The sequence below is a fragment of the Rhinoraja longicauda genome, chromosome 30 (genome assembly GCF_053455715.1).
Source record: "Rhinoraja longicauda isolate Sanriku21f chromosome 30, sRhiLon1.1, whole genome shotgun sequence".
NCBI lineage: Eukaryota > Metazoa > Chordata > Chondrichthyes > Rajiformes > Arhynchobatidae > Rhinoraja > Rhinoraja longicauda.
The window spans coordinates 578,829-602,650 of NC_135982.1; the positions used below are offsets into that span (position 1 = coordinate 578,829).

Here is a 23,822-nt window from a genome sequence, read left to right on the forward strand (position 1 = left end):
GAATAAAATTCCTAAGTGCTTTCAAATGCTAATTTTAAAAAAAACATGCCTCTTTGTGACCTCTGAAGTCAAGATCAACCCAAAGACGAACATCACATGGATGATTACATGGCTCTACTCAAAATGTCCAATTTCTCTTCACATCTCCTAGATTTGGAGGTTGTTATGGGTATGAACTCAAATCCCACTACTCTTAGTATTGTGCCAATTCATTGGTGCAATGTACACCAGGCTACCTCTCAAACAGTAACACCATATCAATTCACAATAATAGTTCTCAAACCAGTGTCTGTTTTTAAAAAGGGGACCAATAAGACGATGTTCTACTCTGCTAATATACCAGAGGACATTTTAATGACTCTGGACCAGTGTGCACTCAGTGAGCACTCAGTGAGCTCAATTATACCTCAACGTTTAAACACCAAGAATTAGGAGCAATATTGTAGACGCAATGGGATAACAAATTCAGTTATATTAAAGTGCATGTGCATTTAATCAGCCATTGGAAAAGTAATACTGCTGGGAGGATTAGCAGGAGAGTTTGGGTATTACATATACCTAGATATGTTGGTCAGCAACAAAGCTCACCAATGACAGCTGCTCATCTTGCATTTTCTGTTGCATTGACTTGCCTGTTGTGTGTGTTGATATTGTTCAAAAGGGTTCTCTGGCTCACTGCCACTGTGATGTCAGCAAACTGCAGCCCATATTAAATAATTCTAGCAAACAAAAACTATAATTCAATCCCAAAATTGTTAGACGAACAATTAAAAATATAGAAATCGTCGATCAATATGGTTAAAATGCTGTGCTTATTATGCATTGTCATGAAATATTAGATACAATTGATTCGATCCAAGTAGAAATCATTCCAAAATTAAGTTGATCTCTGGAATCTGCAATGTAGTGTCTGATTGCCGTCACTAGAGAGCTCCAGAGCTCTATTCAATTAAATGTCAGACATCAAGGACAGAGAGGCAGTCATACAGCATGGAAAAGGCCCTCAACTCGTTTATGCTAAGCAAGATACCCCATCAAGGATTGTCCCAAATACCCGTATTTGGCCCATATCCCTTTAAACCTTTCCTATCCATGCAACTATATAAATGTCTATCAGACATTGAAAGACTATATAAATGTATTTTAAATGTCATTATTGTACCTGCCTTGCTATTTACTCTGAAGATAGACACATTGTCAGATTTTATTAAAGGCCATTTTTGTAAATTTTGGTTTCACCATGTAGAAATTACAGCTGTGTTTATACATAGTCCTCCCATTTCAGGGCACCGTAATGGTTGGGACACATGGCTGCACAGGTCTTTGTAATTGCCCAGGTGTGTTTAATTGCCTCCTTAATGGAAGGATAAGTGAGCTCTCAGCACCTGGCCTTTCCTCCAGTTTCCATCACATTTGGAAACTTGTATTGCTGTTTATCAACATGAGAACCAAAGTTGTGCCAATGAAAGTTAAAGAAGCCATTATGAGACTGACAAACAAGAATAAAACCATTAGAGACATCAGCCAAACCATAGGCTTACCAAAATCAACTGTTTGGAATATCAAAGGAGAAAGAGAGCACTGCTGAGCTTACTAATTGCAAAGGGACTTTGCCAAACATCGCCAAACCCCTGTCCGACAGATCAGAAACACTCTTCAGGAGTCAGGTGTGGATTTATCAATGACCACTGTCCACAGAGACTTCATGAACAGAAATACAGAGGCTACACTGCAAGATGCAAAACACTGGTTATCTGCAAAAATAGGATGCCCAGGTTACAGTTTGCCAAGAAGTACTTAAAAGAACACCCACAGTTCTGGAAAAAAGTCTTGTGGACAGATGAGACGAAGATTAACTGATATCAGAGTGATGGCAAGAACAAAGTATGGAGGAAAGAAGGAGCTGTCCAAGATCCAAAGCATACCATCTCATCCGTGAAACACGGTGGTGGGGGTGTTATAGCCTGGGCATATATGGCTGCTGAAGGTACTGGCTCACTTAACTTCATTGATGATACAACTGCTGATGGTGGTAGCATAATGAATTCTGAAATGTAAAGACACATCCTATCTGCTCAAGTTCAAACAAATGCCTCAAAACTCATTAGCCGGCAGTTCATTCTGCAGCAAGACAATGATCCCAAACATACTGCTAAAGCAACAGAGGAGTTTTTCAAAGCTAAAAATGGTTAATTCTTGAATAGCCAAGTCAATCACCCGATCTGAATCCAATTGAGCATGACTTTTATATGCTGAAGAGAAAACTGAAGGGGATTAGCCCCCCAAAACAAGCATTAGCTAAAGATGGCTGCAATACAGGCCTGGCAGAGCATCATCAGAGAAGACACCCAGCAACTGGTGATGTCTGTGAATCACAGACTTCAAGCAGCCATTGCTTGCAAAGGATATGCAACAAAATACTAAACATGACTACTCTCATTTACATGATATTGCTGTGTCCCAAACATTATGGTGCCCTGAAATGGGGGGAACTATGTATAAACACTGCCGTAATTTCTACATGGTGAAACCAAAATGTATAAAAATGGGCTTTATTAAAATCTGACAATGTGGACTTTAACCACTTGTGATTTTTTTCTATTACAAATCTCAAATTGTGGAGTGCAGAGGCAAATAAATAAATTATGAGTCTTTGTCCCAAACATTATGGAGGGCACTGTATGTACTTGTACTCCTAGATCTGTGTAAGAAGGAACTGCAGATGCTGGTTTAAACTGAAGATAGACACAAAATGCTGACATAATTCTGCGGGACACTGAAGAAAGGTCTCGACCCGAAATGTCACCCATTCCTTCTCTCCAGAAATGCTGCCTGTTCCGCTGAGTTACTCTGGCATTTTGTGACTATCTTTGTACTCCTAGATTCCTCTGCTCCTCAAAATTCCCCAGTGCCCGACCGTTCACTGTAAATACCTGCCCTGGTTTGACTTCCCAAATTGCAATAGCTCACCTTTCTCAATTAAACTCCACTAGTCTTTCCATGGCCCATTTGCCCAGCTGATCAAGATCCCACTGCATTCTTGATCACCGTCTAAGATACCATCTATTTTAATGACATTTTAAAAATTGTTATTTTATAATATTATGTCACGCTCTGAACTTTGATCCCGTTAAGAGAATCATGGAGTGATACAGTGTGGAAACAGGCCCTTTTGCCCAACCTGCCCACACTGTCCAACATGTCCTGGCTACAATCATCCCACCTGCCCGTTTTGGCCCTATCCCTCCAAACCATCCATGTACCTGTCAAACTGTTTCTTAAATGCTGGGATTGTCCCTGCCTCAACTACCACCTCCTTGTTCCATATATCCACTACCCTTTGTGTGAAACAATTACCTCTCAGATTCCTATTAAATCCTGTCCTCTTCACCTTAAATCTATGCCCTCTGGTCCTCGATTCACCTACTCTGGGCAAGAAACTGTGCATATACCCAATCAATTCCTCTCATGATTTTATACACCTCGAAAAGATCACCCCTCATCCTCCTGCGCTCCTTAGAATAGAGTCGCAGCCAACTCAACCTCTCCCTATAGCTCAGACCTGCGAATCCTGGCAACATCCTCAAATCTTTTCTGTACCCTTTCCAGCTTGGCAACACCTTTCCTATAACACGGTGCTAAGAACTGAACACAATACTCTAAATGTGACGTCATCAACATCTTATACAACTGCAACTTCTCAATCTCCCAACTTCTATACTCAATACTCTGGCTGATGAAGGCCAATGTGCCAAAAGCCTTTTTTAACCACCCAATCTACCTGCAACTCCACCTTCAAGGAACCATGCACCTGCACTCCTAGATCCCTCTGCTCTACAACACTTCCCAGAGCCCTACCATTCACTGTGTAGGGCCTGCCCATGTTAGACTTCCCAAAATGCAACACCTCACATTTCTCTGTATGAAATTCCATCAACCATTCCTCAGCCCACCTGGCCAAGCAATCAAGATCCTGCTGCAATTTTTCACAACCACCTTCACCATCTACAAAACCACCCACTTATGTTTCATCTGCAAACTTGCTAATCTTGCCCTCTATGTTCTCATCCAAATCATTGATATAGATAACATGGGCCCAACACCGAATCCTGAGGCACACCACTAGTCATAGGCCTACAGTCTGAGAAGCAACCTTCCACATTGGCCTTAACAATTATAAAATAACAATTCCACCATCACGCTCTGCTTCCTTTCATGAAGCCAATTTTCTATCCATTCAACTATCTCTCCTTGGATCCCATGCAATCTAACCTTCCAGAGCAGCCTCCATGTTGAACCATGTGGAACCTTGTCAAATGTTTTGCTGAAGTCCATATACAACATCATCAGCTCTGCCCTCATCGACCTTTTGGGTCATGTCTTCAAAAAACTCAGATTTGTGAGACACTACCTCCCACGTACAAACCCATGCTGACTATCCCTAATCAGCTATTGTCCGTCTACATGCCTGTATATCCTGTCCCTCAGAATACTTTCCAGTCACTTTACAACGACAGATGTTGAGCTCTGTTGTGTTGTTTAGATGTTAAGCTTATAGATCTTGTGATTATATTCTCAAATTATTCACAATTGAAGCAGATTGTGACAGTCCGAACAAGGATTCTGACCCAAAACCTTGCCTATTCACATTCTACAGAGATGCTGCCTAATCCTGAGTTACTCCAGCAATACGAGTCTTTTTGGGGAAACCAGCATCTGCAGTTTCTTGTGTCTGCAAGACTAATTCTTGTTCATTTTGAAAAAGGGACTGATACGGTAAAACTAATTTAGCTTGCATTAAAACTGAGGGAAACTTCAGTATAACATACTAACACTGCACGAACAGTAGATCCCACTAAAAGTTACTCAACCAGGACCTCCATCCATCAGATAAAAAATAAAGGCGATTATAAAGCAAATTCATAGACTATAGCTCAAAAAACAGACAATGCTATTTATAGACTATAGCTCTGCCTTCAATACTGTCATCCCCACTAAGCTCACCTCCAAACTCCACCAGCTAGGTCTCAGCTCGTCAATATGCAACTGGATCCTGAATTTCCTGATGGAGCGCCCTCAGGCACTGAAAATGGGCCTCCACCTGTCCTCCACCACCACTCTGAGTACTGGCACACCACAGGGTTGCGATTTGAGCCCCATCCTCTACTCCCTCGTCACACAAGAACGCTGAAAAAGCTCCCTCTACTCCCTCGTCCTGCATTCGCCAACACTGAAAAAGGCCGGACTGCCCCAACAGTTACTGATGACCTTCTACCGCTGCACCACAGAGAGCATACTGACATACGGCAATTATGTGTGGTATCTCAGCTGCACGGCAGCGGATAGGAGAGCTCTTCAGCGGGTCATCTGCAGAGCGCAGAGGGTCATTGGGATACAGCTACCAGCCCTGGAGGACATCTACAATGCACACTGCCTCAGGAAAGCCACCAGCATCTACAAGGACTCCACATACGCATGCCACCATCTGTCTGAACTACTTCCATCTGGCAGACGTTACAAGGCCTTCTACGCCCGCACCTCCAGACTAAGAAACAGCTTTATTCCTAGAGCTATAGCTGCTCTGAATCGGACCTGCTGGGAGCCCCCATGATGATTTGTCTCTGCCCCCAGGGTCATCTGGCACAAATGACTCTGCATGAACCTTTTTTTTGTACTTTACCTTGTTTCCTTTTTTTTCCCCTCCCTTTGTTGTTTTTGTTTTTGCCGTGTTTTATTTATTTTATAGCATCAATATGGAAGTGGCATTCTTAATGTCGTTGTACTTGTACAATGACAATAAGATATTGTATTGTAATCGGGGTTGCTTGTGAACACTACCTTAAATCCTCACAATAGACAAGATTGGCTAACCATGTATTTAAACATTAATGCCAAGCTATTTACGATTAATATACATTAATACTTGTTTTAAATTAAGGAATTTAAGTTGCAATTCCTGTTGTCAGGCATATTATCATGGGAAGTTACATCAGCATTATCCAAAAAACACCAGTAAGGCACAAAATAATGAAATTCAAAACACTACTCAGGAAAGCATAGCCCAACTTGCACAAACATGGAGTTTGAGCAGCAACCACTATAAAGCATCACACAGTAGAGCTTTTATGACTACCAACAAATAGTGTGCAAGTTTAAAGTTACCATGTTTGACTATACATGTCCCCAAGTTCGTCAGAGGTGCGGCAGCGGAAGGAGTGAGTGTGGGGATTGGTTGAGCAGGTAATCTCAGAGTTTTCAGAGTGTTTTTACAGGAGCGGGGGACTTAAAAACGGGTTGGGACCAGCCTACAATCACATACCTTCAAGGTTGTCAGAGGTGCGGCAGCTGAAGGAGTGAGTGTGGGGATTGGCTGAGCAATTAAATTAGCAAATTGGTAAGTTAGCTAATTAATCAATTTAACAGCTAATATAAGCAAGGCTTGCTGTTGGGGGAGTGGCCTTGTTGAAAAAAGTGTGAGTCTTCAGTGAGGAATCTGAGGGAGGAGGCCATGCCAAAAGTTGGAGAGGGTGAGATGCTATAAGGAAATGACAGGTAAGTCGATTCAGTGTGATGTTTGCAGGATATGGGAGGTCATGGACACCGCTGGTGCCTCTGGCTGATACAAATGTGGTAAGTGTGTTCAGGTTCAGCCTCTGAAAGAACTGGAGAGCCAACTGGATGACCTCAGGAACATCTGAGAAAATGAGACGTTCCTGGACAAGACCTTCAGCAAGATTGTTACACCGATGGTATTGGAAGAGAGAAGGTGGGTGACGGTGAGGAAGGGAAGGAAGCTTGGAGTACAAGAGACCCCAGGGGTTGTACTTCTTGAAAACAGGTTCACCCTCTTAAAAGCTGTCGGAACAGAAGACACTGCCAGTCTGAGCGCCGGACAAGTCTGCGAGGCAAAATGTGGCGCTGAGGCAAAGCCGAAGAGACTGACGTCAGGCAGACTCCATCGTGAGAGGTACAGAGAGGGGTTTCTGTGGCAACAAGCGGGATTCAAGGATGGTGTGTTGCTTCCCAGGTGCCAGGATCCAGGAAGTCACGTACAGAGTGCAGAGCATCCTCAAGGATGAAGGTGAGCAGCCGAAAGTGGTAGTGTATGTCGGCACAAATTACTTCAGGAAGAATCGGGAAGAAGAGGTAAGACATTCTGCAGCGTGACATTAGAGAGCTCGGAAGAAGGCTGAAAAGCAAGACCTCCGGGGTGGTTATCTCCGGTTTGCTTCCAGTTCCTCGTGCTGGTGAGGGCAGGAACAGGGAAATGGGGGATCTGAATGTGTGGCTGAGGAGCTGGTGCAGGAGGCAGGGATTTAGATTCTTAGACCACTGGGATATGTTTTGGGGTAAGGGTGAATTGTACAAAAGGGACGGGTTGCACCTCAACAGGCGGTGGCTCAGCATTCTGGTAGGCAGGTTTGCCACTGCTACATGGGTGGTTTTAAACTGAATAGTGGGGGGGGTGGGGTGTCAAATGGGATAGACAAGGATGGAGTTAAAGGGGAAGAGAGTATAGGAAAAGTTAAGAAAGACCCCAGAATTAACAGGACAGAAAGCTGATGAAGGGTTCGGAGAGAATGGCCAAGTGTAATAGGAATCGGTGAAAGGTGAGATGAGCAATGGATTATTAAAAGTATTATATATGAATGTGCGAAGTATAAGAAGTAAAGTGGATGAGCTTGAGGCTCAGTTAGAGATTGGTAGATATGACCTTGTGGGGATTACAGAGACATGGCTGCAGGAGGATACGGACTGGGGAACTGAGAACTGAATATTCAGGGTTATACGTCCTATAGAAAGGACAGGCGGGTGGGCAGAGGAGGTGGGGTAGCTCTGTTGGTGAGGGGTGAAATTCAGTCCCTTGCGAGGGGTGACATAGGGACTGATGATGTAGAGTCACTGGATAGAGTTGAGGAATTGTAAAGGTAAGAGGACACTAATGGGAGTTATCTACAGGCCCCCAAACAGCAGCCCGGATATTTGGTATTAGTTACAGCAGGAGTTAAAACTGGCATATAACAAAGGTAATGCCACTGTGGTAATGGGGGATTTCAATATGCAGGTAGACTGGGAAAATCAGGTTGGTTCAGGACCCCAAGAAAGGGAGTTTACAAACTCGGAGTCCCTCTGAGAAGGATTCTAGGAGCAGCTTTTAGAATTTTTTTAGATTTAGATTTAGAGATACAGCGCGGAAACAGGCCCTTCGGCCCACCGAGACCGCGCCGCCCAGCGATCCCCGCACACTAACACTATCCTACACACACGAGGGACAATTTTTACATTTACCCAGTCAATTAACCTACAAACCTGTACGTCTTTGGAGTGTGGGAGGAAACCGAAGATCTCGGAGAAATCTTCGAGGTCACGCAGGTCACGGGGAGAACGTACAAACTCCGTACAGACAGCACCTGTAGTCGGGATCGAACCTGAGTCTCCGGTGCTGTATTGGAGCCGACCAGAGAGAAGGCAATTCTGGATTTGGTGTTGTCCAATGAACCAGATTTAATAAGGGAACTCAAGGTAAAGGAACCACTTGGTGGTAGTGACGATAATATGATTAGTTTTAATCTGCAATTTGAGAGGGAGAAGGTTAAATCAGAAGTGTCAGTGTTGCAGTTGAACAAAGGACTATGAAGGCATGAGAGAGAAACTGGCCAAGATTGACTGGAAAGGGATCATGGCAGGAATGACAGTGGAACAGCAATGGCGGGAATTTCTGGGCATAATCCAGAAGATGCAGGGTCAACATGGATTTATGAGGGTGAAATCCTGCTTGACTAATCTTTAGGAATTTTTTGAGGATGTGACAAGTAAAATGGAAGAAGGACAGCCAGTGGATGTAGTGTATCTAGACTTTCAGAAAGCCTTTGATAAGGTCCCACATGGGAGATTGGTGAGCAAAATTAGAGCACATGGTATTGGGGGTAGGGTATTGACATGGATAGAGAATTGGTTGGCAGACAGGAAGCAAATAGTAGGAATAAACGGGTCCTTTTCAGAATGGCAGGCAGTGGCGAGTGGAGTGCCGCAAGGCTCGGTGCTGGGGCCGCAACTATTTACAATATAAACATAGCACAAAAAGTAAGGAAATTTGTGTTTGGTAGATTATTTCTTTGTTGTAACAATGCTTCTTGGCAATAAATCTTATACCGTTGGAAAGCCTGTTTATTTCCCTTTTAAATGGTGCCACATTTGTAGGGAACATGCATTTGTGGGATGAGCAGCAGAGCTGAGTATATGGGTTGCGCCCATGAAATATTTGCCAAAACTTCTCTGCCAATGCCAAACAGCTTATTCTGCTGTTGCTATTGACTCTTGTTTTGAGCTTCTGGTATCCCCAGGTGCTGACAATCAGGTGCCTGATTGGCACCTGATTGGCAGCATCTGTGAGCATGGGCCCTGCTACAGTGGTCAGTAGGTGTCTGCTCCAAGAATCGGCATGCCACGTTTGACTGATCTGGATAGGGCCCGTGCGATAGGGCAACTTCAAGCTGGTGTTCTGCAAAACCAAGTTGCGGCATTATTTGGAGTGAGCCCTAGTACCATCTCCAAAGTGAAGGCCAAGTTCCATATAACGGGGGATGCAGAGACAGGCCGCGATGTGGGCGTCCCAAGAAGACGACACCCGAAGAAGACCGTTTCCTCACCCTGTCAGCACTTAGGAACCGTAGGCTGTCTTCTACAGATTTGCAGTCAAGGTTTGCAGGACGATATGGCCGACGGCTCTCTGCCCAGACAATTTGGAACAGACTGCACGCAGCCGATCTCCGGTCTCATAGGGCTGCCAGGAGGCCTGCGATGACTGCCCTACACCGTCAGGCCTGTTTGCGCTGGTGTCGGCAACACGTGCACTGGAACCTGAACATGTGGAGGAACGTTATGTTCAGCGATGAATCCAGATTCTGCCTACGGCAGTTGGATCATAGGGTCAAAGTGTGGAGAAGACGTGGAGAACGCTATACTGATTGCTGCACCAATAGAGTAACATCATTTGGTGGAGGCAGTGTGATGGTGTAGGGGTGCCATCTCCCTCACTGGAAAAACGAGGCTTGTCATCATTGGAGGCAATCTCAATGCAGAGAGATATCGAGATGAGATTCTGCAACCAGTGGCAATCCCATATCTCCACAGTCTGGGACCAAACTCTATCCTCCAAGATGACAATGCTCGCCCCCACAGAGCAGGGTTACTCAGAGACTACCTCCAGAATTTGGGAGTGGAGAGGATGGAATGGCCTGCCAGCAGTCCTGACCTCAACCCCATTGAACACTTGTGGGATCAGCGTTGGCTGACTTGCGACAAATGCTGGTTGACGAATGGGATGCCATCCCACAACAGTGTGTGACCAGGCTGGTGACCAGCATGAGGAGGAGGTGCCAGGCTGTTGTGGCTGTGTATGGTTCTTCCACACGCTACTGAGGCTCCTGTTTATTAAATGAATAAATTGTTAAATTGCCAATATGTCTTGTTTCTTCAGACTTCAATCATCCAATCCACCAAACAACACCGAACAAGAGTCAATGGCAGAATAAGCTGTTTGGCATTGGCAGAGAAGATTTGGCAGATTTTTCATGGGCGCAACCCACATACTCAGCTCTGCTGCTCATCCCACAAATGCATGTTCCTTCCAAATGTGGCACCATTTAAAAGGGAAATAAACGCCGGAGACTCAGGTTCGATCCTGACTACGGGTGCTGCACTGTAAGGAGTTTGTACGTTCTCCCCGTGACCTGCGTGGGTTTTCTCCGAGATCTTCGGTTTCCTCCCACACTCCAAAGACGTACAGGTATGTAGGTTAATTGGCTGGGTAAATGTAAAAATTGTCCCTAGTGGGTGTAGGATAGTGTTAATGTACGGGGATCACTGGGCGGCACGGACTTGGTGGGCCGAAAAGGCCTGTTTCCGGCTGTATATATATATGATAAACAGGCTTTCCAACGGTATAAGATTTATTGCCAAGAAGCATTGTTACAACAAAGAAATAATCTACCAAACACAAATTTCCTTACTTTTTGTGCTATGTTTATATTAATGATTTGGATGATGGAATTAGAAGTAACACTAGCAAGTTTGCAGATGACACAAAGCTAGGTGGCAGTGTGAACTGCGAAGAGGGTGCTCGGAGGTTGCAGGGTGAATTGGACAGGTTGAGTGAGTGGGCAAATACATGGCAGATGCAGTACAATGTAGATAAATGTGAGGTTATCCACTTTGGTGGCAAAAACAAAGAGGCAGATTATTATCTCAATGGTGTCAGATTAGGTAAAGGGGAAGTGCAACGAGACCTGGGTCTCCTTGTACATCAGTCACTGAAATTAAACATGCAGATACAGCAGGCAGCGAAGAAAGCTAATGGCATGTTGGCCTTCATAACGAGGATTCAAGTATAGGAGCAAAGAGGTCCTTCTGCAGTTGTATAGGGCCCTGGTGAGACCACATCTGGAGTATTGTGTGCTGTTTTGGTCTCTTAATTTGAGGAAGGATTTGCTATTGAGGCAGTGCAGCGTAGGTTCACGAGGTTAATCCCTGGGATGGCGGGACTGTCATATGAGGAAAGATTGGAAAGACTGGGCTTGTATTCACTGGAGTTTAGAAGGATGAGAGGGATCTCATAGAAACGTATAAAATTATAGAAGGACTGGACAAGCTAGATACAGGTAAAATGTTCCCAATGTTGGGGGAGTCCAGAACCAGGAGCCACAGTCTAAGAATAAAGGGGAGGCCATTTAAAACTGAGGTGAGAAGAAACTTTATCACCCAGGGAGTTGTGAATTTGTGGAATTCTCTGCCGTAGAAGGCAGTGGAGGCCAATTCACTGGATGAATTTAAAAGAGAGTTAGATGGAGCTCTCGGGGCTAGTGGAATCAAGAGATATGGGGAGAAGGCAGGCACAGGTTACTGATTGTGAATGATCAGCCATGATCACAATGAATGGCAATGCTGGCTTGAAGGGCCTAATGGCCTCCTCCTGCACCCATTTTCGATGTTTCTATGTTTCTAAGTTCTGGACTTAATTATTTTGGCATAATAGTCAACTCGGGAGCATGTCAACAGCTCACCATGCCCCTGCTGATCATCGAATACCCATCTATAATCGGTGACGTTTCAGGTTCTCGACCGGAAACATCACCCATTTCTTCTCTCCAGAGATGCTGCCTGTCCCTCTGAGTCTCAGGGAGAACATACAAACTCCGTGTAGATATCACCCGCAGACAGAATCAAACCCAGGTGTCTCGAGCTATAAGGCAGCAACTCTCTCGCTGCGCCACTCTGCCACCCTCCTCATGGAAATCTCCTGATATATTTGCTTTTCTGGCTCCAGTTGACAAAATGGGTGCCCATAGAATACTCCCAACAAGGTGATCATTCCCTTTTTTCTTTCTCAGCTCCACCCATATCGCCTCATTGGACAAACCATAAGTCATGTAATCTTGGACAACTGCTGTGCTATTCTCAATCAATAAAGCAACACGCCCTCCTCTTTCTCTCTGATGGCACCTATTCCCTGGATCATTAAGCTGCCAGTCTTGTCCCTCTGTTAGCATGGTTTCTGTATTGGCTACAACATTCCAGCCGCCGAGTTTATCTGCCTTACCCGTAAGGCCTCTCACATTAAAACAAGTGCAATCCAATCCTGCAGTCCTTGCCATGCTCCTGCCTATTATAGTCCACTAAACCTTTTTTCATCACCATCATTACCAACTTTTAGCCGCTTGTACAAGTCATCTATGCCCTCTGCACTAATTCCTAAGCCACTCATCCATCTGCCCTATTTCTTGTTTGTACCCTCACTATTACATGGAGGCTCGACTTTTTAGTCTTTTGCAGAATTTCCTATAATCACTGAAGAATCTCCTCCCTTTTCTTACCCCTGTCATTTGTGCCAACATGCACAGACTTTTGGATGCTCACCCTTCCCCTTGAGATTGCGATGCTGCCACTCAGAGACATCCTGGACCCAGGGAGGCAACACACCATCCGGGAACCTCGATTGCTGCCACAGAATCTCCTCTCTGCCCCCCTAATTAGTGAATCATCCCACTATGGCTCTGCCTGACATTACCTTCCCCTCCTGTGCCTAGAGCCAGGCTCGGTGCCACAGCCCTACCTCCACTGCTGCTTCCCATGATGGGTCATCCCCCCCCAACAACAGCTTCTTCCCCCGAGCCATCACGCTCTTGAATTCACAATGATCTGCCGCCATTATTCTATGTGCGAGTCACTTATTTATTAATTTTTCTTTAATCAATTTTTATTATTTGGTGTTATATTGAAGCCAGTTGCAACGGAATTTCGTTCAAATATGCACTTGTCTGTTTTGAATGACAATAAAGTTATATTCATCCATTCATTCATTCAACAGTATCCAAAAGAGTATTTTTGTTTTGAAGGGGAATAGCCACAGGGGTCACCTGCACTCTTTGGCATCATCCAACCAGGGATCCTGCAATTTCCCCTCGAGTTTCCCACAATGTCCTCATGTTATGACATGTTATGTCTTATCTAAGAAGCTCTCATTCTCCTGGATGATCCAGAGGTCATCCAGCTCCAGCTCCCTAATGCAGTCTGAGGAGCTACACCTGGACATAATTCCCCTAGGTGTAGTCATCAGGGACACCAGCAGTTACCCTGATTTCCCACATGCTGCATACTGGAGGATGAACATTGCACCATTTTACCTGCCATCATAACTGCACTAAACCAAGAAAGAAAAAACACAAGTGGCTGTACCTTTTCTTTCTGTTCCTCTCTGCTCACCACCTTGCCTCAGACTTACCCATCCACAAAACCACATCTCAAAACAGCCTCTCACAGAACACGGTTGCTCCCAATAGGCCGCTCTGCTACACCTTGCCTTCTTTTTATTAGTCATTCAATTAGTCGATTTTGATCATTCAACCAATCCAGCGTCTCACTTTTAAATTCTCCTGCCGGTTCTCCGATACTAAAGTTAAAAGGCTGCACCAATCCGCCGGCTAGCTTTTGAATTCTTCGATACTGATACTCGGAATACTATTCCTTTTACTTCTATCGCCATTACTTTTCCAATACTATTCTTGTTATCCTGCTACTCGGCATCCTTCACATCTGCAAAATGTGCCAGAACTGCATACACCAGTGCAATTAATTTTAAAAAACCAATTATAAGTAATAGTTAAGAAGCATTTTGTTAGTCTTGACAATAAGAACACAAAAAGGTTTTCATGCATGGCAATTTAAAATGCATGAAAGTACACCATTTAATATTAATAACCAATCATCATTCAAAATATGCAGGACAAAATCCAAATCAAAACATGAACGCTTCACAAGTCCTCTTTGGTAAATTATTGCACACAAAAAGCTAGGAACCATGGTACATCAACACAGATGAAAAAATATTTCTCAGGTACAGTTATTCTAGTTTTATCACAAGTCAATTTCTTCTGATAAAATTCAAGGGTATAATTAATATACCAATCAACTTTTAAGATCTAATACATTTAAACACATTGTTATGGCCTCAACGTACTCTGAAATATCACACAAGTTTACAAATATGGGTCTTCGCTACATCCAAAACAACAAGGAAACATGAACTTGGTAGCAATACCCATATTCCACAAATGAATTTAAAGAACTTTGCCTAGTTCATCCATTCCCCAACAAAGAAAGCAGTACTTACTATTCTCTCCTGGGCATTGCATGCCTGGCTGTTCAGGAATGCTGGGGAAGACTAAGGGAGAAAAAATGTGCAACATTTTAAGAAAAGTTTCTAGAAAGCAAGTTGGTGCATATTTTGCAAAAAATTAATTAGTCCCCATAAACTTTATCCTGGCTTGAAAGAGCACCTAAAGTCTGATAATCCAATATCAAATTATTCAGAAACCTCTAAAGACAACAGTGAACTCACCAGACCCTTGTTCTCAAACTTCCTTTCACACAATCCCTTGAAATATACCTGGTTTAGTTTCCACGCTTCCTTTTAACTTAGAGAGTACGGTGAAAACGTATTGCATCATGTTAAAACCAAAAAGCAAATAAAAAATGTGCCAGAGAATTAATTGGAGAAAAATGCGTTCGGGTTTTAATCAGATTAATGCAGAAAATCTGCCAGTCTGTCACAAGTGAGATTTTATTTTATCTGCTTCCAAACGTTTCTGTGGCTCAGCTCAAACCCAGGTCTCTGGCGCTGTGAAGCTGCAGCTCTACCAGCTGCACCACTGTGCCACCCAAAATTAGGAAATTGGGAAGAGCAAGTTACTTAAGTGTCAGTTGGCAGGCCTGTTGGGAGCAGCAACCACTATTCTATTGGCTTTAAAATAGTTATGGGTAAGATCCAAAATGGCGCAGGAGCATGGTGACTCTTTGCGTGCTGGTCCCAGAAGAGGATCTGCTATCAACCCTTATAATCATTCCACTCTTAAATATTTATTTCAACATCAACATTTTTTACATTAACTATCTTTACACTAAAAATTGTACCCTTTGTCTGTGTACCGTGGACAGCTTGATTGAATTAGTGTATAGTTTTTTTCTTTGACTATATAACACGCAAATCAAAGCTTTTTACTGTACCTCAGCACACATGACAATAATAAACTAAACTAAGATCAGGGCGGTCCTATGAGTTAAAGCTATGAACGCCAACTTTGATAGTATTAAGACAGGAATTTACTAAAGTTGATTGGATTAGTATATTTGAGGGAAAAGGGATACCCGGAAAGCAAGATGCTTTTAAAAGAGCGATGGCGAGAGTGCAAAGCAAACATGCTCCTTTTTAGTTTAGAGATACAGTGCAGAAACACTGACCCACTGACCAGCGATCCCCGCACATTAACATTAACACTAACCTACACACACCAGGGACAATTTTACATTTACACCAAGCCAGTTAACCTACAAACTTGTATGTCTTTGGAGTGTGGGAGGAAACCGAAGATCTCGGAGAAAACCCACGCAGGTCACGGGGAGATCATACATACATCACCCGTGGTCAGGATCGAACCCGGGTCTCTGGTGCTGAAAGGCAGTGGCTCTACCGCAACGCCACCATGCCATGCTAGAGAGAAGAGCAAGGCAGGTTGGGATAAGGAAGACCAGATAACGAGAAAAATTTAGACTTTGGTCGGGAAAAAGGGAGGCAAGTATGGACACCTGGGACAGAGTGTATCCACAGAGGAGTTGGAGGAACTTAGTTAAGCAAGAAATCAGCAGGGCAAAAAACAAGGGCAGGAGAGAGTACTGGCAGAAATTTAAACAGAATACAAAGAGAATATATGTACATTAAGGCAAAGAGGGTAATGACCAAAGTATTTGTATTTTGCTTAAGAATGTATTTGCAGTCTTTTGTGTCTCCTCTGTGTATAAATGATTTCTGTTGGTTCTTTTATGGAGCAAATGTAGCCCTCCAAGGCTGACAAGAAAACGTTAAAGGGTCTTTCTTCAGGCACGAGTTATATAACTTGTTCACCAAATAACCCCAGATGCTGTCACACAGGAGTTACAACTCAGGCTAGATCACTGCTGAATGCCCCAGTTGAATAAAGTTTACAATTTAATACCCACCTGTACTTTGATATTCAAAAGCCCAACATACTTTTATGTTCTTTTTAATTTCCTGCTAAACATCTTATTGTTAGTTTCAGTTTATTGACCACCATGTTTAAGGCTTCCAATTCTTTCATTCAAATTACAAACCATACATAGTAACAAGCTTAAGTATTCATACTGAACACTCAGGAACAACACTAATCACTAAATATTTCACTTTCCACCAAATATCTTTAATTAAATTATTTGAATTAAAGAGGACTGACCATAAATAATGAGGCCGGATTCACCATTCTGATTGTATAGACGAAATGCTTCCTCCAGTTCCATGTGGGAAGAAACTGTGCATGGATCTCCTATAAATATTGAAACAGAACCACATTAATGGCTTGCTAAGAATTCTTGACGTTAGATTTTTTTTAAAGCCACTAACAAAGAAAACTAAATCATGTCTGAAATCTTGTGTGCCCACTTTGATGTGCTTCTCAAAACATCATGGATTGAATTTTGTCACAACTGCAGCAGAAAATGGAAGTGACACATTATTTTTAATGGGTGGGGGTGAATAAAATGACTGCTCCAATTTTCTCCATCCTACTGACTTTCTCCTCGGTAAATACAGAGGAGAAAGCCTCAATGAGGACCTTGCCCATCTTCTGTGGCTCCACACAGAGGTGACCGCTTTTATTCCTGAGAGGTCCCACTTTCTCTCTCTAATTACCCTTTTCCCCCTTCTGTATTTATAAAATCTTTTGGGATTGATGCTACCCGCTAGAGTCACCTCCTAGCCCCTTTTAGCCCTTCTGATCTCCCTTTTTAGTTTAAGAAAATAACTGCAGATGCTGGTACAAATCGAAGGTATTTATTCACAAAATGCTGGAGTAACTCAGCAGGTCAAGCAGCATCTCAGGAGAGAAGGAATGGGTGACGTTTTGGGTCGAGACCCTTTTTAGTTTGCTCCTTAGTTCGCCGAAACTCCACCAGGGATGCATTTGATCCCAGCTACCTATACCTGTCCCATGCATCCTTCGTGCTTTTGACTAATATCTCAATTTTCCCCGTCAGCCAAGCTTCCTTACGTTTGCCTGCTTTGCCCTACACTCTAACGGGGTCGTACACATCCTGAGCTCTCTTCAATAGACAATAGGTGCAGGAGTAGACCATTCGGCCCTTCGAGCCAGCACCGCCATTCAATGTGATCATGGCTGATCATCCACAATCAGTACCCCGTTCCTTCCCTCTCCCCATACCCCGACTCCGCTATCATTAAGAGGTACACTTAATGTTTTTCAGTACACTTTTAAAAGCATCCCACTTGGCTGATGTTCCTTTCCCCTCAAATAACCTGCTCCAGTCAACTTGAGCGAGACCTTCTCTCTTGTCCTCAAAGTTGGCCTTACCCCAGTTGAGCATTTTAACATGTGGACCCTCTCAGTCCCAATCCATAACTATCTTAAATCTAATTGAACTGTGGTCACTGGTCCCAAAAGGCTCCTCCACACACACTTCATTAACTTGCCCTTCTGAATTTCCCAGTACTAAATCCAAGACTAGACATTAGTCAGAAAATGGTGTTAGGTAAACTGTTGAGACTGAAGGCAGATAAATCCCCAGGGCCTGATATTCTGCACCCAAGAGTACTCAAGGAGATGGCCCTAGAAATCGTGGATGCATTGGTGATCATTTTCCAATGTTCCCTCAACTCTGGATCAGTTCCTGTGGACTGGAGAGTAGCCAATGTAACTCCACTTTTTAAGAAAGGAGAGAGAGAAAACAGGGAATTATAGACCAGTTAGCCTTACTTCGGTAGTGGGGAAGATGCTGGAGTCGATTATCAAAGATGTTTTTGCAGCGATTTGGAAAGTAGTGACGGGATCGGTCAAAGTCAGCATGGATTTATGAAGGGGAAATCATGCTTGACTAATCTTTTGGAATTTTTTGACAATGTAACAAGTAGAATGGATAAGGGAGACCCAGTGGATGTGGTGTATCTGGACTTTCAAAAAGCCTTTGATAAGGTCCCACACAAGAGATTATTGTGCAAAATTAGAGCACATGGTATTGAGGATAGGGTATTGACATGGATAGAGAACTGGTTGGCAGACAGGAAGTAAACAGTAGGAATTAACGGGTCCTTTTCAGAATGGCAGGCAGTGACTAGTGGGGTGCCCCAAGGCTTGGTGCTGGGACCCCAGTTGTTTACAATATATGTTAACGATTTAGACGAAGGGATTAAATGTGACATCTCTAAATTTGCGGATGACACAAAGCTAGGTGATAGTGTGAGCTGCAAGGAGGATGCTATGAGGCTGCAGGATGACTTGGATAGGTTGGGTGAGTGGGAAGATGCATGGCAGATGCAGTATAATGTGAATAAATGTGAGGCTATCCACTTTGGTGGCACGAACAGGAAGGCAGATTATTATCTGAATGGTGTCAAATTAGGAAAAGGGGAGGTGCAACGAGACCTGGGTGTGCTTGTACATCAGTCACTGAAAGTAAGCATGCACGTACAGCAGGCAGTGAAGAAAGCTAATGGCATGTTGGCCTTCATTGCGAGAGGATTTGAGTTTAGGAGCAAGAAGGTCCTCCTGCGGTTATACAGGGCCCTGGTGAGACCGCACCTGGAGTATTGCGTGCAATTTTGGTCTCCTAATTTGAGGAAGGACATTATAGCTATTGAGGGAGTGCAGCGTAGGTACACCTGGTTAATTCCCGAGATGGCGGCACTGACATATGATGAAAGAATGGGTCGACTTTGCTTGTATTCGCTGGAATTTAGAAGGATGAGAGGAGATCTTATAGAAACATTAAAAATTCTTAGACGATTTGGACAGGGTAGATGCAGGAAAAATGTTCCCGATGTTGGAGGAGTCCAGAACCAGGGGTCACAGTTTAAGAATAAGGGGTAGACCATTTAGGACTGAGATGAGGAAAACCTTTTCACCCATAGAGTTGTGAATCTGTGGAATTTTCTCCCACAGAAGGTAGTGGAGGCCAATTCCCTGGATGTTTTCAAGAGAATTAGATTTAGCTCCTAAGGCCAAGGAAATCAAGGGATATGGGGGGAAAAGCCAGAACGGGGTACTGATTTTGGATGATCAGCCATGAACATATTGAATGGCATTGCTGGCTAGAAGGGCCTAATGGTCTACTCGTGCACCTATTTTCTATGTTTCTATGTTTTCCTTGCAACCGCAGGAGATGCAACACCTGACCCTATACCTCCTCCCTCAACTCCATCTAAGAACCCCAACAGTCTTTTCAGGCGAGGCAGAGGTTCACTTGCACCACCTCCAACCTCATCAACTGTATCCGCTGTTCCAGGTGTGGACTCCTTTATATCAGCGCGACCAAGTGCAGGCTCGGCGATCATTTTGCCGAGCACCTCCGCTCACTCCGCCAGAACCTAGCTGAACTCCCGGTTACAAAACACTTTAACTCCCCCTCCCATGCCCACACCTACCTATGGGTCCTGGGCCTCCTCCATTGTCAGTGAGGCCGAACGCAAATGGGCGGAAACACACCTATTTTGTTTGGGCAGCTACATCCCAGCGGTTTGAATATTGACTTCTCGAACTTAGAAACATAGAAACATAGAAAATAGGTGCAGGAGTAGGCCATTCGGCCCTTCGAGCCTGCACTGCCATTCAATATGGTCATGGCTGATCATCCAACTCAGTATCCCATACCTGCCTTCTCTCCATACCCCCTGATCCCTTTAGCCACAAGGGCCACATCTAACTCCCTCCCTGTGAAAAAAAACTTTCTCATCTCGGTCCTAAAAGATTTCCTCCTTATCCTTAAACTGTGACCCTTTGTTCTGGACTTCCCCAACATCGGGAACAATCTTCCTGCATCTAGCCTGTCTAACCCCTTAAGAATTTTGTAAGTTTCTATAAGATCCTCCTCAATCTTCTAAATTCCAGCGAGTACAAGCCGAGTCTATCCAGTCTTTCTTCATATGAAAGTCCTGCCATCCCAGGAATCAATCTGGTGAACCTTCTCTGTACTCCCTCTATGGCAAGAATGTCTTTCCTCAGATTAGGAGACCAAAACTGTACGCAATACTCCAGGTGTGGTCTCACCAATGCCCTGTACAACTACAGCAGAACCTCCCTGCTCCTATACTCAAATCCCCTCGCTATGAATGCCAACATACCATTCGCTTTCTTCACTGCCTGCTGCACCTGCATGCCTACTTTCAATGCCACACATCTTAGTTCAAAAATGTTATAATTGATTAGATTTATAATAATTCTTGAATATATTCGACTTTCAGAATATCTTTGACAGGTTTCCCAGAAAAGTCCAATTTTCATTGCTTCAAGTTGTTCTGACAATGGTGTGACACATGATGTCACAACACCGTGATGGGAATGGGGTGATGCTGAGCAGCAAGTTCAAATCGGTAGATCTATTACTGCAAGGCTATTTCTTGATTTGTAGATCAGAAACGACTGCTGACTGCATGTTCTGGCCTAATGTATCAACTGAGATTCATGATCGAAACTAAGCATGGCAAAGACGCCATTTATAAAACTAACAGAGGCAATGGGAACAAATCAGTAAAGATCAAAAGCACAGATATACTAACCACTTTTACAATGAATATAATTAAATTTGAAAATCAAAATCAACCGGAAGTAGTTGTGCATGTTGTCACGAACGACGTCGGCAGGAAGAGGAAGGAGATACTGCGACGTGAGTTTAGAGAGTTAGGAAGAAGACTGAGAAGTAGGACGTCGAAGGTGGTTGTCTCTGGACTGCTACCTGTACCCCATGCTGGTGAGGGCAGGAACAGAGAGATCGGGGATATGAATGTATGGCTGAGGGGCTGGTGCAGGGAGCAGGGATTTAGATTTCTAGACCACTGGGATCTCTTCTGGGGTAGGGGTGACCTGTACAAAAGGGACGGGTTACACCTTAACAGCACGGGGACCAACATTCTGGCAGGTAGGTTTGCTAGTGCTCCAAGTGAGGCTTTAAACTAAGTAGTGGGGGGGAGGGGTTGACAAACTAGGAATATGGAGATGGAGTTAAAGGGGAAGCAAATACAGGAGAAATTGCAAAGGACTCTCGAATAAATGGGGAGGGAAGTTCTAGAAGGGATAAGAGAGTAAGGTCAGGGCCAATTGTGACCGGTGTGAGAGGGGAGGTGAATACGGAAATTAAAGTGTTGTATTTAAATGCGCGAAGTATAAGAAATAAAGTGGAGGAGCTATACATTGGCAAGTATGATGTTGTGGGAATCACTGAGACATGGCTACAAGAGGACCAGGGCTGGGAATTGAATATTCAGGGGTACACAACGTATAGAAAAGACAGACAGGTGGGCAGAGGGGGTGGGGTCGCTCTGTTGGTGAGGAATGATATTCACTCCCTTGCAAGGGGTGACATAGACTCAGGAGATGTAGAATCAGTATGGATAGAAATGAGGAATTGTAAGGGTAAAAAGACCCTAATGGGAGTTATCTACAGGCCCCCAAACAGTAGCCTCGACATAGGGTGCAAGTTGAATGAGGAGCTAAAATTGGCATGTCGCAAATGTAATGCTACCGTGGTTATGGGAGATTTCAACATGCAGGTAGACTGGGAAAATCAGGTTGGTAATGGACCCCAGGAAAGAGAGTTTGTGGAGTGCCTCCGAGATGGATTCTTAGAACAGCTTGTACTGGAGCCTACTAGGGAGAAGGCAATTCTGGATTTAGTGTTGTGTAATGAACCTGATCTGATAAGGGGACTCGAGGTAAAAGAGCCATTAGGATGCAGTGATCACAATATGATCAGTTTTATGCTACAAATTGAGAGGGAGAAGGGAAAATCGGAAGTGTCAGTATTACAGTATAGCAAAGGGGATTACAGAGGCATGAGGCAGGAGCTGGCCAGAATTGACTGGAAGGAGGCCCTAGCAGGGAAGACAGTGGAACAGCAATGGCAGGTATTCCTGGGAATAATGCAGAAGTTGCAGGATCAATTTATCCCAAAGAGGAGGAAAGATTCCAAGGGGAGTAAGAGGCACCCGTGGCTGACAAGGGAAGTCAAGGACGGCATAAAAATAAAAGAGCAGAAGTACAACAAAGCAAAGAAGAGTGGGAAGCCAGAGGATTTGGGACTCTTTTAAAGAGCAACAGAAGATGACTAAGAAGGCAATACGGGGAGAAAAGATGAGGTACGAGGGTAAACTAGCCAATAATATAAAGGAGGATAGTAAAAGCTTTCTTAGGTATGTAAGGCAAATGTGGGTCCCTTGAAGACAGAAGCAGGGGAATTTATTATGGGGAACAAGGAAATGGCAGACAAGTTGAACAGGTACTTTGGATCTGTCTTCACTAAGGAAGATACAAGCAATCTCCCAGATGTTCTAGAGGCCAGAGATCCTAGGGTGACAGAGGAACTGAAGGAAATCCACATTAGGCAGGAAATGGTGTTGGGTAGACTGATGGGACTGAAGGCTGATAAATCCCCAGGGCCTGATGGTCTACAGCCCAGAGTACGTAAGGAGGTGGCGCTAGAAATTGTGGACGCATTGGTGATCATTTTCTAATGTTCTATAGATTCAGGATCAGTTCCTGTGGATTGGAGGGTAGCTAATGTTGTCCCACTTTTTAAGAAAGGAGGGAGAGAGAAAACGGGAAATTATAGACCAGTTAGTCTGACATCAGTGGTGGAGAGGATGCTGGAGTCAATTATAAAAGATGAAATTGCGGGACTATCATATGTTGAAAGACTGGAGCGACTAGGCTTGTATACACTGGAATTTAGACGGATGAGAGGAGATCTTATCGAAACGTATAAGATTATTAAGGTGTTGGACACGTTAGAGGCAGGAAACATGTTCCCAATGTTGGGGGAGTCCAGAACAAGGGGCCACAGTTTAAGAATAAGTGGTAGGCCATTTAGAACTGAGATGCGGAAAAACTTTTTCAGTCAGAGTGTTGTAAATCTGTGGAATTCTCTGCCTCAGAAGGCAGTGGAGGCCAATTCTGAATGCATTCAAGAGAGAGCTAGATAGAGCTCTTAAGGATAGCGGAGTCAGGGGGTATGGGGAGAAGGCAGGAACAGGGTACTGATTGAGAATGATCAGCCATGATCACATTGAATGGCGGTGCTGGCTCGAAGGGCCGAACGGCCTCCTCCTGCACCTATTGTCTATTGTCTAAAAGAAAAGTCCATTATTAAATTTGAAAATCAAAAGAAAAATCAAATGCACACACTCCACAATTTACATTTGTGGGATTTTGAGAATATTAAGTTTTTTTTACCATGGAAATTCAATGATGCTA

The 23,822-nt window shown here is 43.8% G+C and overlaps 1 protein-coding gene across 3 annotated transcripts in view; it reads right to left on the reverse strand.

Moving 5' to 3' along the window:
- Nucleotides 1–23,822, reverse strand: part of prkcz (protein kinase C, zeta) — a 426,501-nt gene that overhangs the window by 354,646 nt on the left and 48,033 nt on the right. For all 3 annotated transcript variants that reach the window (XM_078425700.1, XM_078425701.1, XM_078425698.1), the window contains exons 3-4: nt 16,803–16,892; nt 14,669–14,719 (exon numbers count right to left, since the gene is read on the reverse strand). In XM_078425700.1, the coding sequence (XP_078281826.1) occupies nt 14,669–14,719; nt 16,803–16,892 (141 nt within the window). The remainder of the gene's footprint in view (nt 1–14,668; nt 14,720–16,802; nt 16,893–23,822) is intronic.